Raw genomic sequence first — 15,039 nt, 5'->3', positions numbered from 1 at the left:
ATCGCAACATCACCCGGGAGGGGCTGAGGACCAACACGGGAGGGAGAGTACATGAAAACACGACTGCGTCCCACGGCTGGGGGCACACTGAAGGGGGGCACAACGAGCAGCAAGGCGTGCAGTTATCGTGGAAGTGTAGCAGAGTGAGGCACAACACAGAAGCATGCAGATTTAAACCCAAACAAGCACTGCGCGACACTTTATCCTGCAATACTTACTGAAAGCAGTACTTTGTCACATGTGCACGTCCACCTGCAAGGGCTGGGGGTCCCGGACCCCTCTGCAGTCCCTCTACCTGCTTCCAGGTAAATAATGTGACAAGACCTGCCACCAGAGGACTGACCTGGGAGTCTACAAGGCATCAGCGAAGACTCCAGCCAGCATCTGGCGCAGACCCCGCAGCAGGGGCGGGCAGAGCAGGCTCCCCCCAGACCTGTTTGTCGTCTCTCGCATCCTCGCAGCCAACTGGAGCTCCGCCGTCCTGTCGCAGCACCGGCGGGTCTCAGCGGTGCCCCCCCCGCGCGCCGGCGGCCGCAGCGGACGGGCTAATGCTGGCCGGCATAGCTGGGGCTCGGGGCGGCCCGGCCGGCCGCGGCGGAGGACGAGCCCGGGTGCCCTTCAGCGGCCGCGAGCATCGCAGCCCGAGCGCTGGGGCCGCGGGGCCGGGGTCGGCAGCGGGCTCCGGGGGGCAGGGGCCGGCATGCGGGGACAGGCGGGCCGCTCTTCGCCCCGCGCCCGCCGCCCCGCGCCCGCCCCGGGGCCAGCGCCGCCTCAGAGCCCGCGGCCGGTCCACGGCTGCCGCCCGCCCCCCGGCTCGCCCCGCGCCGTGACAAACACTCCGCGGGCAGCGGCGGCGGCCAGCGAAGGCAGCGGCGACCTGAGCGGAGGGTTAGGCAAGGGCTGGGAACCGACGGCCGCCCCGATCACCCCGGGCGTGCCCACGGAGCCATCGCCGCGCCCGACACCCTCTCGCACCCGCAAGTCCCGGAGGGCCGGCACCCGCCCCGGGGCACCCGGGCACTTTGCAAGGGGGGAGCGCCGAGACCGTGCCGTAGGGCGCTCCGGCTGCCCGGGCGGAGAGCAGGAGCGCTAGGTCCCGCCGCCGCCGCCCTCAGCCCACGCCGGGACCCCCCGCCGCCCCCATCGCGGGACGCCGGCCGCGTCCGACGGGCTCCCCGCCCCGCGCTCAGCCCCGGCCCGGTGCGGCTGTGGGCGGGCGGCGGCTGCCGCCGCCTCCCATTGTCTGCGCGGCGCGGCGGGGCGGGCCCTGCCCGGCTCCCGCTCCGCTCCGCGCCCGCCGCCGGGCCCGCCCCGCCCTGACGTCACCGGGCCCCATTGGCGGCCGCCGCCGTGTTTACAGCGGCCCCGCAGCGGGCACTGAGCGGGCACCGAGCGCCCGCCGCTCCCGGAGCGTGCCGCCACACGAGCGACTCAGGCCCGGGACGCGACATCCTGGGTCACCTTCCCGCTCATACGCACAGTTCTCCTCACTTTGCTACGCACGCAATATTTGTACTTTTACTTATGGCTCTAATAAGGCAAATTTGCGGAGCGTTAAAACCTGACATAGAATTCCGGAGATTGTCTCTGTGGTCCCACGATCCACAGAGGAGCCGCGGGCCCCAGGACAGACTCCTCGGGGCAGCAGGGCACGTTCAGCTATCGGGCTGAGAACAGACACGGCTTCCCAGAGGAATCCGATGTCCGACCATGAAGGCAGGCTGGCTCAGAAGACAACACTTAGCATAGGAAATGAAATACTCCTTGCCTCAATTCAACCACATTATGTTCAAAACGGAAAAGGAGAATCTGGGAAATGCAGTCAGAGCAGTAGGAGACCGGCGTCCTGAAACAGTGTCCTTAATAACAGTGTGTGAAAGGAAAAAAATCTCCAAACAAATCTCAGCATGAATATAAACAGAATAAAGCCTCCACACTGCAGAGGAATCAGTAGAGGGGAGGATGAATAGAAACTTGTAAAGTTTACTGGATAGCTCCTAGCAAGGAACAAGGTAACTGTGTCCTCTACCAATGCTCACACATCCCAGCAAGCTGCACCACAGCCCTGTAACACGGTACAAAAACATTCATCCCTCTTCTCAGAGAGAACCCAAATCTTTTATGGTAACATCCAAGATGTAAACACCAGTCACCTCTACCCAGATAGAAAGAGGAGTGAAGAACAGTGATACTGCTTATCAACACAGACTTTTTCACTACCAAAAGTCTCTTACGGCTGCTAAACAACATTTGCCGATACTGAACACATCTCCTACCTGACTCTGGCGTCCTGCATCTCATCACATGCTAAGAAGGGCAACTGGTCCCGCTAAATAGACACATGCCGTGGGTTTTGGTGATGAACATTACCACCATACAGAAATCATGTACCTGTCAAACTGTGGAATGCCACAGGCAGCACACACACACTGGTTACAGATGATTCCACACCAAAATGAGAGTCTGGATACCACTGGTATGGCCACGTCATGCTAACACAAGTGAGCCACCAAACTGCATCCCCCCCCCCCCCCCGTCTTTTTACGTTCTCCAGCCGGGAAAGACAGCCAGATCATAAACTGAGAACCCAGCAGCAGCTGAAAGGCTGCCTGTCAGGTGCTCTTGCGTCAGTGCCATTTACATTCAGTACCAGTCACACCCTTGGTCCAACCCATACACACTTGACTCATCAGTACACACATGGCCTACCCCTATTTTTAGGTTCTGTCCTCTTTCCTGCAGATGCACAGTGTAATGCCAGCAGCACTCACAGCCATTTCCCTGGAATTTCTGATCACGTCCCATGCCAAGGAAACACCATCTCTACAGACACTTTATGAAAGCAGCAAAGGCTTCAGTGCAGGGCAAACACACTTGCTTTCCATTGGGAATCTGTACTGAAATGCCTTTATAATTTGTTATGAATCTGCCATGAGAGGATCCCTGCCCTTCAGTTCAGCCTTTTGTTTTTCAAGCCTCATTTGCTTCTTGTTTTTTTCTTAAAAGAACCTCTCTGCAGACAGTGAATGAAAAGTGAGGCCAAATGGCTATAAAAGCAAACAATGGCTTCTGAAAACTGAGTTTTACATAGAAAACAGAAAAGGCTGCCAAGTTTATCTACAGAGATCAGGATCACATGAGAGTGCTTCCTTTATGAGACAAAGGTTTGCTTTGAAAAGAAGGAACACCACTATTCTAATTAACTAGAAAAAAAATGGAAGAACATCAGCTGCTGGTGTCAGCTGTCCATTTGTAAAAGATCTAACTCATCCATGGTGTCAAAAAACTCATAATAAAACAAGCATCTCTGTATATAGTTCAGAACAGGGTGCACAATCCTTCATGGCACAGCAGACACTGACAATGGAAGGAGCCTTTCAGAGGATGGCACAGAACATGCTGCCTTCAAACTCCTCTGTGCATTCCTACACTTGTTTCAATTCAGTCCTAGAAGCAGGAGCATGGTGGGAGATGGTCTCACAACCTTTCCCAGTCATTAGCAGAACTGGTCCCCAATCCCAAAGGCCAGTACTTGTGCTGTGCTCAAAAAAAATAGTGATTTTTGTCTTAATGTAACTGAAAACATAGAGTTCACATATAGAGTGACACTATTTTAAAGAGATTTGTGGAAGGGAATTGTTTATCTAAACTTAGATGAGATGGAAATTGCTTGTTCTTTTCCTAGGGTGTTCCTGGGGTATAGCTGTTAATCCTATCTCTCTGGCAGTGGTCATTCCAGCTGGAATAATGAATTGTGTTTGAACAATGCAGTGCGCAAAGGAACTCAAAGTGTTCCACTGAGTTAATTAAAAAGAATTTTAAAATTCTTGTCAATATTTTGTAACTACAAATACTCCTTGAAAATCTTCCCTCAAGACTACGTAACAGTCAGTAGGGCAAGGATTTTAAGCAGGGAAATTAAAGCAAACAGAGAAGTCAGGGATTTGTGTATTTATTCAATTGATAGAATCAACTCACATTAGCTTTTACCTTGGCTAGGCTAAGCTAACATTTGTTCTCTAACAATAAATGAGAAGATGTTGCTGGTCCTTTAAAAAGAGTGTAATTTGCTCCCTTTGGAGCACCGTGCATCAAGGCAGAGGCTTCTGATAAGTCATGGTTAGTATAATTATTCAGTCTTTCTCCCTGAAGGGCCTCTGCAATGCAGCGGTCCTCTTACTTTTTTTTTCCCCTCCCTGTTAGCAATGCCCTAGTTTGTTCACTGCTGCAGTCCCCCTCCCTTCCACCATCACCACAGCATAACAACCTCTAATTGAGAGCTGGGCTGCTAACCAACAGCACCCAGAGAAACTGCAGGGGCACCAGAGACAGCACTCACAGCTGCCTTCTCAGCTCCTCCGAGTTCAGCAACACTGAGAGAACTGTCAGACAAGGGATTCAAAACCTACCCACCTGGCATGCCACCCTGGAGAGATTGCTAACGGCTGAGTATCAGTCACCATCACATGCTATCAGCTGCATTCCACAGGCAGCGGGAGGCCTCGGCAGCACATGAAAAGCACCTATGGACTCTTACAATCCTCTCAAGCAAATTTGATTTTGATGCTGAACATAAGACTATGTGCACCTCCTCATTAAGAGACAGTTCTATTTCTGTTTGCAACTGTGCCTCTGCAGCCACACCACAAACCTCTCTTCACTCTGCAATACCCACAGTGCTCTGTATCCATGCTGCTCTTTGGAAGAAGTGGTACCATCCCAACTTCTAAGGAATGTCCCTCTTGTACATGCCTCACTATCTCCCCATTTTCTGCTTACATAAATACACATTTTTCTAGACAATCTCAAGTTTCAGAGTTCTCAGGAAAGACAATTCCAGGGTAAATGCTTCTCTCCTTCTAGAAACTGGGCAGTATGATCAGCTTTCCATTCAGACAAAACCGCCCTCCCCTTTGTCACCTTGTAAAAAAGGCAGCAACATTTTTTTCACATCAACAGAACTAGTAAGACATTTCAGTGAGAGGACTTTGATTAACATTGCCACAGCCCTTCCTGTCAGGACAAACTTGCCCTGCTACATCCCTCCCCCCAGGAACTGCTCTATCATTCACAGTCCTACATTTGGCCAACTTTCTTAAGGAATATCACATGCTTCTTACCGTCCAAGGACAGCCAGTCATGCTGGGAGGAAGGCAGGGTTGGCAGAGCTCTGGCTTTATATTCAAATACCACAGAATTGGAGATGATCTGATTGTTGAAGGCAACTTGCAAAGTCACGAGCCCAGTGTCATGAGCTAAAAGGAAAGTGCATGTTGTAAGACAGAGAACTCCCAGCAGAAACCCACAGCTAGGAATTACCCTGTGGATATCCCCGCGTGCTAAGTATTGAGCTGAGAGCAGGTAAAGAGATGGGGTGCTGAACAATATTTTTGTGACTAGACGATTCAAAAGTCAAAAATACCAGTTAGTATTTTCAAAGATGGAGGTTTTAAGCTTAAGAGTCATCTAATGGGTTGTTCTGGCAGGAGGCAGAATCACATGTGTTTCTGAAGATTGAGCAGCCTCACTGCATTTCCAGTGGGAAGCTGGGGCCCAGCAATGAAGCCAAGTTATTCTGCATCCACTTAAAGTCACATACCGAGGGCCATCATTACTGAAAAGCGCTGTGGGGAGGTTAGAGGTGTTCTCATGCTGTAAGTAGCAAGGGGCAAAATGTAGGCAAATTGAGTCAGCAGAGCAGTGAATGCACCCCTGAATAACAGCTATTCTTTAATCTGCTCTTTCAAAATGAAAGGAATGCTTAGAATTATTTTAAATTATTTCAAATAATTATTTCAAAGTTAATTCAGAGATTCTAAATAATATTTGTTGTGATCTGCTGTGATGTATCAAGATACCAAATTGCTCTTCTCACACTAAATTGGTCAAAGGAGAAGCTTCTTGATGCCTTTGCACTTTTGTACACGTATATGACATGATGAGGCTCTGAAACCACCAGATGTAGGAGAGCAGTGCTCCTTACCTGGGCAGTAGCAGCGCAGTACCCCTGGCTGAATTAAAGATGCAGGCACTGAGATCTGATCAAACAGACAGCTGTAATTATTGCTGGCTTCCTGCCACGGGCCGGTAATCAGGACTTTTACTCCTCCCTGTGAGGGAAAAAGGGGAGAGACTCAAGCATGACAGGAGAGGCCATGGCGGGGAAGAGCGCGGCCGAACGGCGACCGGCCCCGAGCGGCCCCGGGCCCGCCGCCCCTTCCCCGCGGCCGTGCTGCCCTCGGGCGGCCGCCGCCGGCAGCGACACAGCCGGGCCCGGGCGGCGGCGGCGCCCCGGGGGGGACGAGGCCCCCGATGCCTCTCCCAGCCCGCTGCGGCCCCTCCCGGTCCCGGTCCCGGTCCCGGCCCGGGGCTGCCGCGCTCGCCCCGCCCGCAGCCGCTCGGCGAAGGCCGGGAATGTCCCCGTCAGCCTCGCGGGGCCGCATCCCACTGCGAACCGGACAGCGCTGCGCAGCGGGGACAGGAGACCGGCCCTGAGCAATTACTGCACACCTCCGTACGCAGACACAACAGTGCTTCAAGGCCAGACTTACGAAAACAAAAACTTTTTTTAAAATTCAAAACAACCTTCTCTTCCCATTAGTGGCTCAAACAGCCTCTTTTCTCACGCATTCCTTCACATCAGTAAGGTCTGTGCTGCTGCCATTTTCAGCTTATGGGGCATGTGATTGATTTTGGAAGGGATTGAGATGGAGGGAAATGCTGAACTCATTAAGGCTGTGCAGGCCTTGAGTTATTCTAAGAATATCAGTGACAAATTTAAGGAACAGCTCCAGTCTGCAAACTATTGCTCTACTGGTGGTAGGTAGCACCATGAAGCCATCATGTGGGAAAGACTTAGTTTTCAATGAAACAATACCTTTCTGTTCAGATGCTTCCTAAGCGAAGAAAGAGTCCTGTCAGGATAATGAAGTGCTTAATTAAAAATACACTCAGACATGCAAACGGCCTTGAACGCTCTGACTTGAAGAGAAATATTTTAAAAGCCTTTTCAAAGCTTTAACAAAACAGTTCCCTTATTAACAAAGCAATGAAAGATAAAGCAGTAAACATCAGTGAGTAAAAGCCCTGGACTTACCTCAGGGTAGGACCATTCTGGCGAATAATCTGTCACCATGAACAAGCGTCCACTCTGCTGCAGCAACCCCAAAGTGCCTTGTGCCGCAGCTGCCGAGACCACCTCAGCCACGTGCATGTATGCCATGGTGCTGGCTCCGTTCTCCGTGCTGCTGAGCTGCATGTTGGCTTGCTGAGGGCTGCAGCAAGGAATGCACATTTCAGCCTGGTTGTACGTCGCTCTGTTACTGTCTTCAGGCTGAGACAGTCCAGCATTGTCACCTGACACCAGCTGGTGTCCATACAGAGCATTGCTCCCACCTTCTACTGATATGAAATCATTAATTAGATCAGAAAACTGGTTGCTGAAGGAGATGTCAAAGTGGTCTAAGTTGAGCTCCATGTTGGAGGAGTTATTTAAGCTAGGATGGGCCACAGGATAGAGTCCTTGTACCATGTTTCCTTGGAGAATAGGGAGGTTGTTCCCATTCCTGATACCCCCATTGGCCTCAGGCTGCAAGTAGTGTTCTGTGTTGCAGGCTTGAAGATCCCCTGATTTAAGTAGATTTTCATTTCCTTCTGCCTGCTGGGAGGTCTCCATGGGAACTTCAGCTTCTGCAGTCATAGCCTGGAAGTTTGCTTGGAACTGCATGAGCTGGAGAGAAGAGGTGGACTCTATTCTGGTTTCCACTGTGCCATTACAGTTGGAAGTGGTTTGGGACGAGGGCTCTGTTTTCACACTGGAGATTCCTAACGTGTTCACAAATGAGCTACTTGTGTCATTCAAATTGTTGTGAGTGTTTTGCTCAAGGGGAAGAGGTTTGCTGGCATCCTGCAGAAAGAAGCTGGGGGAAGGGGTCTGATGGACGTGAGGGCTCTGGACGGTCTGATTGAAGCTGGAAGAATAGTCTTTGTTGGAGTCAATGGCACTGAAGTCCATCTGCTCCAGGGTGGTACTTGGGCTCAGACCTCCTCCAGATGGAAGTAAACCTGAACCAGTACTGAGTGTGAGAGTGTTAGATGCAGAAGTGGAGGAAAATGCTTCTTTGGACATCTGTTGTTCGAAAGATGTGTCCTCAGTTTTAATTTCTTTTGTGAGGGTTGTATTGAAGTTGAAGCTACGTTCTGTTGTGGGTGACTGCCTTATGTTGGTATTGATGCTTTCACTTTTCATACCTCCTCCACCATAAGTCTGCCCTTGCTTGGGATTGTTAAGAAAACAGTCTGGGTCAAAATTCATGGTGGTTTCTGGAATTTTTCTATTTCCTTCTAAAGTTGTGGAGAGCACAAGTTCCTCGGAGACAGTACTGGGTAGCATTGACAAGCTCTCTGAACTGCCAGTTGTTGGAAAAGCAAATTTGTGTCCATCTGAACTCACAGCAAGTACCAGTCCTTGTGCAGCCGCATCTGAGGACAGAAGGTGTTGATTTGGGCCAGAGGTGGGTGACATGGTGTACACAGCTTCACTGGTGACTTCTGACATAAATACAGTGGCACTTTGTGACAAACTTCCCATAACTGATGCTACAGCCATACTGGACACACCAGTGACAGCTGGGCTATCTGCCATATCTGGGTCGCTGTTTAACCCACTGCTGATGGACACAGGAGAATTCTGGGTCGTGTCAGGGACCTCCACCTGGTTGGTGGAAGAAACCTCAGTGCTGTTTTGATGGAGCAACACTGGTTTCGCCACTTTGCCGTTCCTCTTCTCTCGGCTGGAGGCCTTGCCATGACTGTGCTCGTTCTTGCCTTCAGAGACATCGTTATTTTGTACCTCTGAATGAGCGCTGTACCCACCTGTCCTTGGTTCAACCTTTGGTGATATGATGCGGTGTTTGGCACTGTTACACTTGTGATGCACACTGCTTCCTGCCCCTGTGCCAGAAAACAACAACATCTGCCATTCAGTAAATACAAAATTAGGACAATGTTAGCTGTGTATTTCATGGCTGTAGCAAGGGACAGCTATGCTTATGCATACATGTGCGAGAGTGACAGACCACATGCATGAGAGAGCAGGAGAGACCTTGGAAATAAAACAAATTTCTCACCAGTGCCAGAAGTACAGCTCCTGTCTGATGCACAGATCCACTGCGTGCAACGACAGCAACCTCACAACAGGCACACAGTCACCCCTACCCTCACCCCGTGTAGCATCTGCCCCCTTCCTCCGTGCCCCAATCAGGCAGAGAGCAACTGGCATCTATGACAAGTTTCAGAGTTATTTAAATGTGCCTAATCTCAGTGCAGAGTCTGCAGAGCAAGTGCTGCTGTTGTCAGCTGTGGCACAGGGCCCTGTTCCATCTGCCCCACGGACAATGTCTCAGCCCCTGAACACAGATGCTCGGCTCTCTACGCTGGGTGACATTGGGAAGTTTGACACCCACTCCTGGGGCATGGATGCTGCCCAGTAATCTGGAGGTGATGGGTGCCACATCATGCCCCTGTCCCTGGCATCACCCTGCTGCCTAGACTGTAACCCACATCTTCCTGTCATCACTGTGTCTTACAGGTGCCAATCAAATTATTAAAGAAGTAACCCACGAGCCATACAAAGCATTCTTACTCTCCCATAAGGATGGTGATGCGTTTCTCTGACTCTCAGCCATTTCTGTGCTGACAAACAGAGATGTTGTACTCTGAGAGGAGCACACAGAGCACATGGTCAGCACTGGAGCTGCTGAAGAATGTTCAAGCAAGGGCCACCAGAAGACAATCCTCCATGAATTAAGCCAGCCAGCACCTTTACTGGCCTGACAGAAGGTAACATCCCCTACATTCCTGAGAGCTTGTAATCAAGCAGGATGAAGCAAACAATTCTGTCTGCAAAGGAACCTTAGTCACAAACTCCGGTACAGGGACTGCTTTTGCTGTTTAAAGAACAGCAGCCCATGAATTTTTGATGTTTCTTTCCTAAATTGATTAATTCTCCCTAGAATGAGGTAAGAACATTAATTACAGAACTGTAGAATGACTGAAGGGGGAAAGAAGCCTCCTCCCTATAGCTCATGGCTACAATTACAAATGCCATCTTCTGGGCAACATAAAGCATCCATGTAGCCACTGCAACTTGCTAAATCTTTTGTTCCTTGCCCTTGAAGGGGAACTTCTGTATTATGTGTTCAAGATTTGAATGAGGTCACTTAAAGTTGTTCAAGACAGTGCTTTTGAAACTAAATACAATGTTAAATCTCTCTATTCTTCTAGGTATAGAAATGAACAGGAGCAAGGGAAAGGCTTTCATGCTGCTGTATTTGTGGATGACAGTGAGGAATTGAGAATGTGTGTGTCAGTGTGCAAACCAGTTACAAAACAAAGCAATACTGTTATGTTAAAAAAGCACTGAGCAGACTTAGCACAAGACAAAACATCAAAGGGAAGAATAAAAGGATTCATGTTCAGATCTGCAAGCCTGGATCAAATGCTGAGCCTTAAGGGGTGAATTTTAATCCAAACTCAGGTATTTCAGAGGTCATCATTCTTATTTAAGCCTTGATTGTATAATGCAACTGCTCAAGAAAAGAAAAAAATAAACCCTGTGAAGCACTAACAACTTTCCTTTATAAGTTTTGCTAAAGACTAGTCACTGTGTCATATACTTTACTTGACCAAAGTGCTAGAAAGGAGCAGCTATAAAGCAGATGAGCTGGAAAGTTAATCACTTAGCTCCCCACTGTCTGTGGGAAATGCTAACACTAAGGATGCTGTTTCTTGCTGCTGTAGTGTCATCCAAAACAAAGTAATCTCCTTTAACAGGAAAGAGATCTGTATTTTCATGATACCTGAATAAGACCTGTCTTATCTCAGTGATACCTTGTAGTTAACCACCTGAGCACTTCTCCAAAAAAGTGAGGCGCAGGGCAAGGAATTCAGAGAGTGAAGTTGGAAGAACATTAGGTTTTGAGGCTTTGGTAACAGAATTTGCACATGTAGAAGAGAATATACGTTTTTGAGAAGGTCATATATAGACTGCATTTATTAGAAAGCGTTGCCATTTTTCCCAGAAGTTCCAGCTGCATCTTTCTATGCTTGAGACTTCTCCAGTCAACCCTGAGTTCATTGTGTCCTGGTGTTTCATGAGACAGCATTTTTATCACCTTAGTACTACAAACCCTGCTCCCAGACTGGATGAAGCTGAGTCACTCTGTGCCCTCCCGAGGTACTCACCCAAGGTACCAGTGCAGAGACAGTTGTGTGTTCGAGGCTGGGGCTTGGTCTGGTGGCTATCGAGGATCTGCTGCACGAGCTGTTCCACTGAGAACCCTGAACTGCTGTTGCCATTGCTGCATGTCCACTTGATGCCATGAACTGCAAAGAGAACAGTAAAATTTCCCATCAGAAACTGAAAAACCACGCCAAAACCATCAAAAGCCACTCCAAACGACCAGCAGAAATCCATTCCTGCTGCTTTCTGTCAGAACTGAAAGGAGACCTATAAAAAGCAATAGTAATGGTTACGGCTTTACTATTCTCTGCTCCTTGGTATCAACAGGCTTCCAAATGCAATTCCTGAATTAGGTATATATAGAGGAAAAACTCCTCAGTAGAGCATCTGGCTCTATTTCAGTCTGCTGCTAACAGGGACTGTGCACCTGCAATGACTCTCTGTAGTCTCTGCAACCTTCACTGAAAACCCAAAAACAACAAAAGACTTGGTTTCATTGAAGTAAAGCAGTGTAATTCCAAAAAGTGTTTTGGAATCTTTTTCTGTCTAATATGAAAACAAGATCAGCTTTATAGTAAAATCAGCAGCCAAAAATACATCAGGGTAACAGCGAATGCAAGCCTTCTGCCAGGTCTTCATTGTCAGATCCCGGGTGGCAGCAGTGAAGGCTGACTCATTTTTTGGGAGTGACTAACAGACACTGTGTGAGTTCCACCCCAGACTTGGACGACCTTTCAGTAATTTGGGAAAACGGACAGGTGGGTGATGTTACAGAACATGTTGCAAACTGAAGCTCTTTTCTTGGGAACTCTCTGGGCCTGTTAGCTATTTAAATAAGAATGCTAGACTGCATGCAGATACATGATTTGAATAAAGGCTCCCTCTCAGAATATTTTAGTTGCAGAATTTCCTATAACAGTGATATTTGCAACCTGACTTTTAATGGAAATAGCACAAAATATTTTTTCCGTAATAACTGACTCAAAGCATTTTCTGTCTCCTTTAATGGTTCTCTGAGCAACTTATATGTGTATATTATTTATTTATCCTTTAAATGCACCAGAGCTCATGTGGAGATTTTGGAAAGTGCTGATAAGTGACAACATAATTTCCAAGGTGTCCTCATGCCTGACAGCTTCTTTTCAGGAGTGTCTTTGCCATAGTCTTATCAAGGCACATTCCTTGCATGTTGTGTTCTAAAATCCTTAACCAGAATATACAAAACCAAAGCTAAAAGTCCCATGGACTTAGGCTTTGTAGCAAATACACAGATCCCTGCATGGTGAAGGTCCCCGATGTGATGGGGTGAAATCCTGGCGACAGCAGGTTGGGCTGATGCTCCTGTACAGCCAGAGGCTGGGGCACAAGCCAAAAGCAGCATCGTGCAAAGAGATCAGAAGCAAATGAAGGAATGTGTGTGACATCTAATGACTGTGGTCACAGGGGTGGCATATCCTGGGAACAGTCTCCTGTTCTCCTCTTTGATGCTGCTCACTGAGTGTGTCACACACAGCTGGTGGAACAGAGCTTCTGGATCTGCTCTGTGAAGCAGTTTTATTGCTTTTTTGGTAACCTGTTGCTGTATTGCCTCATCACCCACTAATGTCACTTTGCCTAACAGCATCTCATCTTGGTCTAGTTTTATACTGCAGAATTCACATTTCTATTGGCCATGCTGGATAACCTGCAGAAATACTGTAAATAAGGTTTACAAGTATTCTTCCCCATAACACTATTTAAAGTGCTGCAGATAGTTTAGTAATAAGTCCCTCTATGTTTGTTTGATGACCACATTTATTGTTATCGTACCCAACAGATTTTGCTTTCTAGTACATTCGCAGTTTTGAATTTCCTCTTAACACTCAGTCTCTGTTTTTACACCTAAGTTAGACACGCTTGCCACTTCACTACCTCTGCTCACATTCATTTCTTACAGTATTCTGTCACCTGTGATATTATGTCTAATAAGTGATGTTCAAATAGCAGTTTTACAAAAAATACATTGTCAGTGAGATTAGAATGCAGTCAGGTATTTTGGATGCTTTCAGCTATACAACATGAAGTTGCCGAACTGTAATTATTATTGAGAAACTTTGCATTAAGTCATTTCTGGTTACTTTAGAAACACTTTGCTAAAGAAGTGAGCTTTAGTCCGTGTTGTTGGGTACAGAAAGTCTGCTCTACAGCAGGATGGCAGCGCTGCTCCCTACTGCTGCTGAATCCTGGGATGAGCAGTGCATCGTGGGGGCAAGTCTGGGAATTGAATCATGACTCGGGGTTTGTGTATTCATGATGATGGTTCTTAAGTCTGAATCAAGCTGTGAGCTAGGAGCTAAGGCATAATGGACAGCTTTATAGCTGGGTACTTAGAGGACCATGCCTATTATTTTCAGGTCCTTCCAGTATAGCAAAGTCCCACTGAGGATCAACTGCTGCTGAGGAAAGGTCCGGTCCTTCTGTAGCCTTACTCCAGCTGATCCTACAGGGTTCCAGCTCCAGTTTCTGTCCACGTGGTGCCACTTTTTTTTAGTACTTATGTTCCCCGTATGCTAGGAAGGTTATAAAATAAAAAGCCAGTGAAGGGTGACAGATTGCAGAAAAAGAATGTCTGGATGCTTAATGCAAATTATCCACTATCTTGGCACATCCAATATGCAGATTTTCTTCCTCCCTCTTTTAAAGAAAGACTCCTGTGCCTGGTGAATTGTTAGTACTGAATACCAAACACTATCAAGATGGCTTTTAACATGTCACGCTTGGTTTCCTGACACATAATGAATCAGCAGGAAAGGAGATTTCTATAGGGAAGAAAGTGCATTATGAAAGGAAGGCTAATAAAAAGCATACACACATACTCTTCCTGCTTCTTAGTGGTTCAAAAAGTGAAACCACTGTAGAACTATGTTTGATTAAATATAGCCATAATATATGAACACAAAAGGAAAAAAAAAGTCTGAAGCTTAGCAGAAATTCTGGAAAGGATTTTAATCCGGATTCCTGTTTAGACTCCCACTGCATTTCCTGATAACTTAAAATGAAAGCTGTTAACTGCTTCAACACTTTCCTTTTCAGTGATAGCGTGGAGGGGTCTAAAAGCTGCTGCATTACAGCAGCAGCACATTGCTCCTGCCACACAGCCTCTGAACAGTGCCTGCAGCACGAGGCAGAGGCAGCGCAGCCAGGCAGTTACTGGTGCTTCACTGGGTGCTCAAAGGAGAGAAGTGAGGCTGGGGGAAGGTCCACGACTCAGAGTGCAAATGCTGCTCCAATCTCTTTCTGTGAGCTTGGGCTCTCACTTTTCTTCTCCTTCTTCTCTTTTGAAGAAAAGGCAATGAAAACGACCTCCTGATAGTGCCCAGCAGCTCCTCATTCATTAGCACTGCCAGGACTTCGACCATCAGGAGTAAAGGGATGAAAGATGATCTGAATTATCAGCAGAAAGGCTGCTCAGAATCCAAGGGAAACTTGCACACAGAAATATATGACTGTTCAAGTTTCTTACAATACCCCAGCTACTTCTGCTGCCTTCTGCTGCTGGTGGTATTCAGTCCTCCACAATTTCCAGGCCTGCAGTTCTCCTGTCTTGCAGGTATCTTCCTCCTCCCCATCACCTGAACTCTACATCACTGTCTCATCATCACTCTAGACCTAACACCATCAACAGCTATTTCCCTGTTTCCCTCCCTCCGGTTTCTCTACCCTAAGTAAAACTTGTCCCTAAAATATCCTCCCACATTTAAATCTGATCATTTTACCCTTTCTGAATGCTCTTAGACATTTCTCTTTGCCCCTTCAAA

The 15,039-nt window shown here is 47.9% G+C and overlaps 1 protein-coding gene across 1 annotated transcript in view; it reads right to left on the bottom strand.

Annotated features, from left to right (window-relative positions):
• Nucleotides 1-15,039, bottom strand: part of CAMTA1 (calmodulin binding transcription activator 1) — a gene marked incomplete at its 3' end in the record, with an annotated part of 231,869 nt that overhangs the window by 31,119 nt on the left and 185,711 nt on the right. Inside the window, exons 8-11 of the mRNA XM_082295872.1 lie at nucleotides 11,245-11,385; nucleotides 7,097-8,952; nucleotides 5,984-6,110; nucleotides 5,121-5,255 (exon numbers count right to left, since the gene is read on the bottom strand). Of these exons, the coding sequence (XP_082151998.1) occupies nucleotides 5,121-5,255; nucleotides 5,984-6,110; nucleotides 7,097-8,952; nucleotides 11,245-11,385 (2,259 nt within the window). The remainder of the gene's footprint in view (nucleotides 1-5,120; nucleotides 5,256-5,983; nucleotides 6,111-7,096; nucleotides 8,953-11,244; nucleotides 11,386-15,039) is intronic.

This window comes from Coloeus monedula (genome assembly GCF_965178545.1).
Source record: "Coloeus monedula genome assembly, chromosome: 22".
In the NCBI taxonomy this organism is placed as follows: domain Eukaryota; kingdom Metazoa; phylum Chordata; class Aves; order Passeriformes; family Corvidae; genus Coloeus; species Coloeus monedula.
Note: the sequence above shows the minus strand (reverse complement) of the source record. Positions and strands in the feature narration are given on the sequence as shown.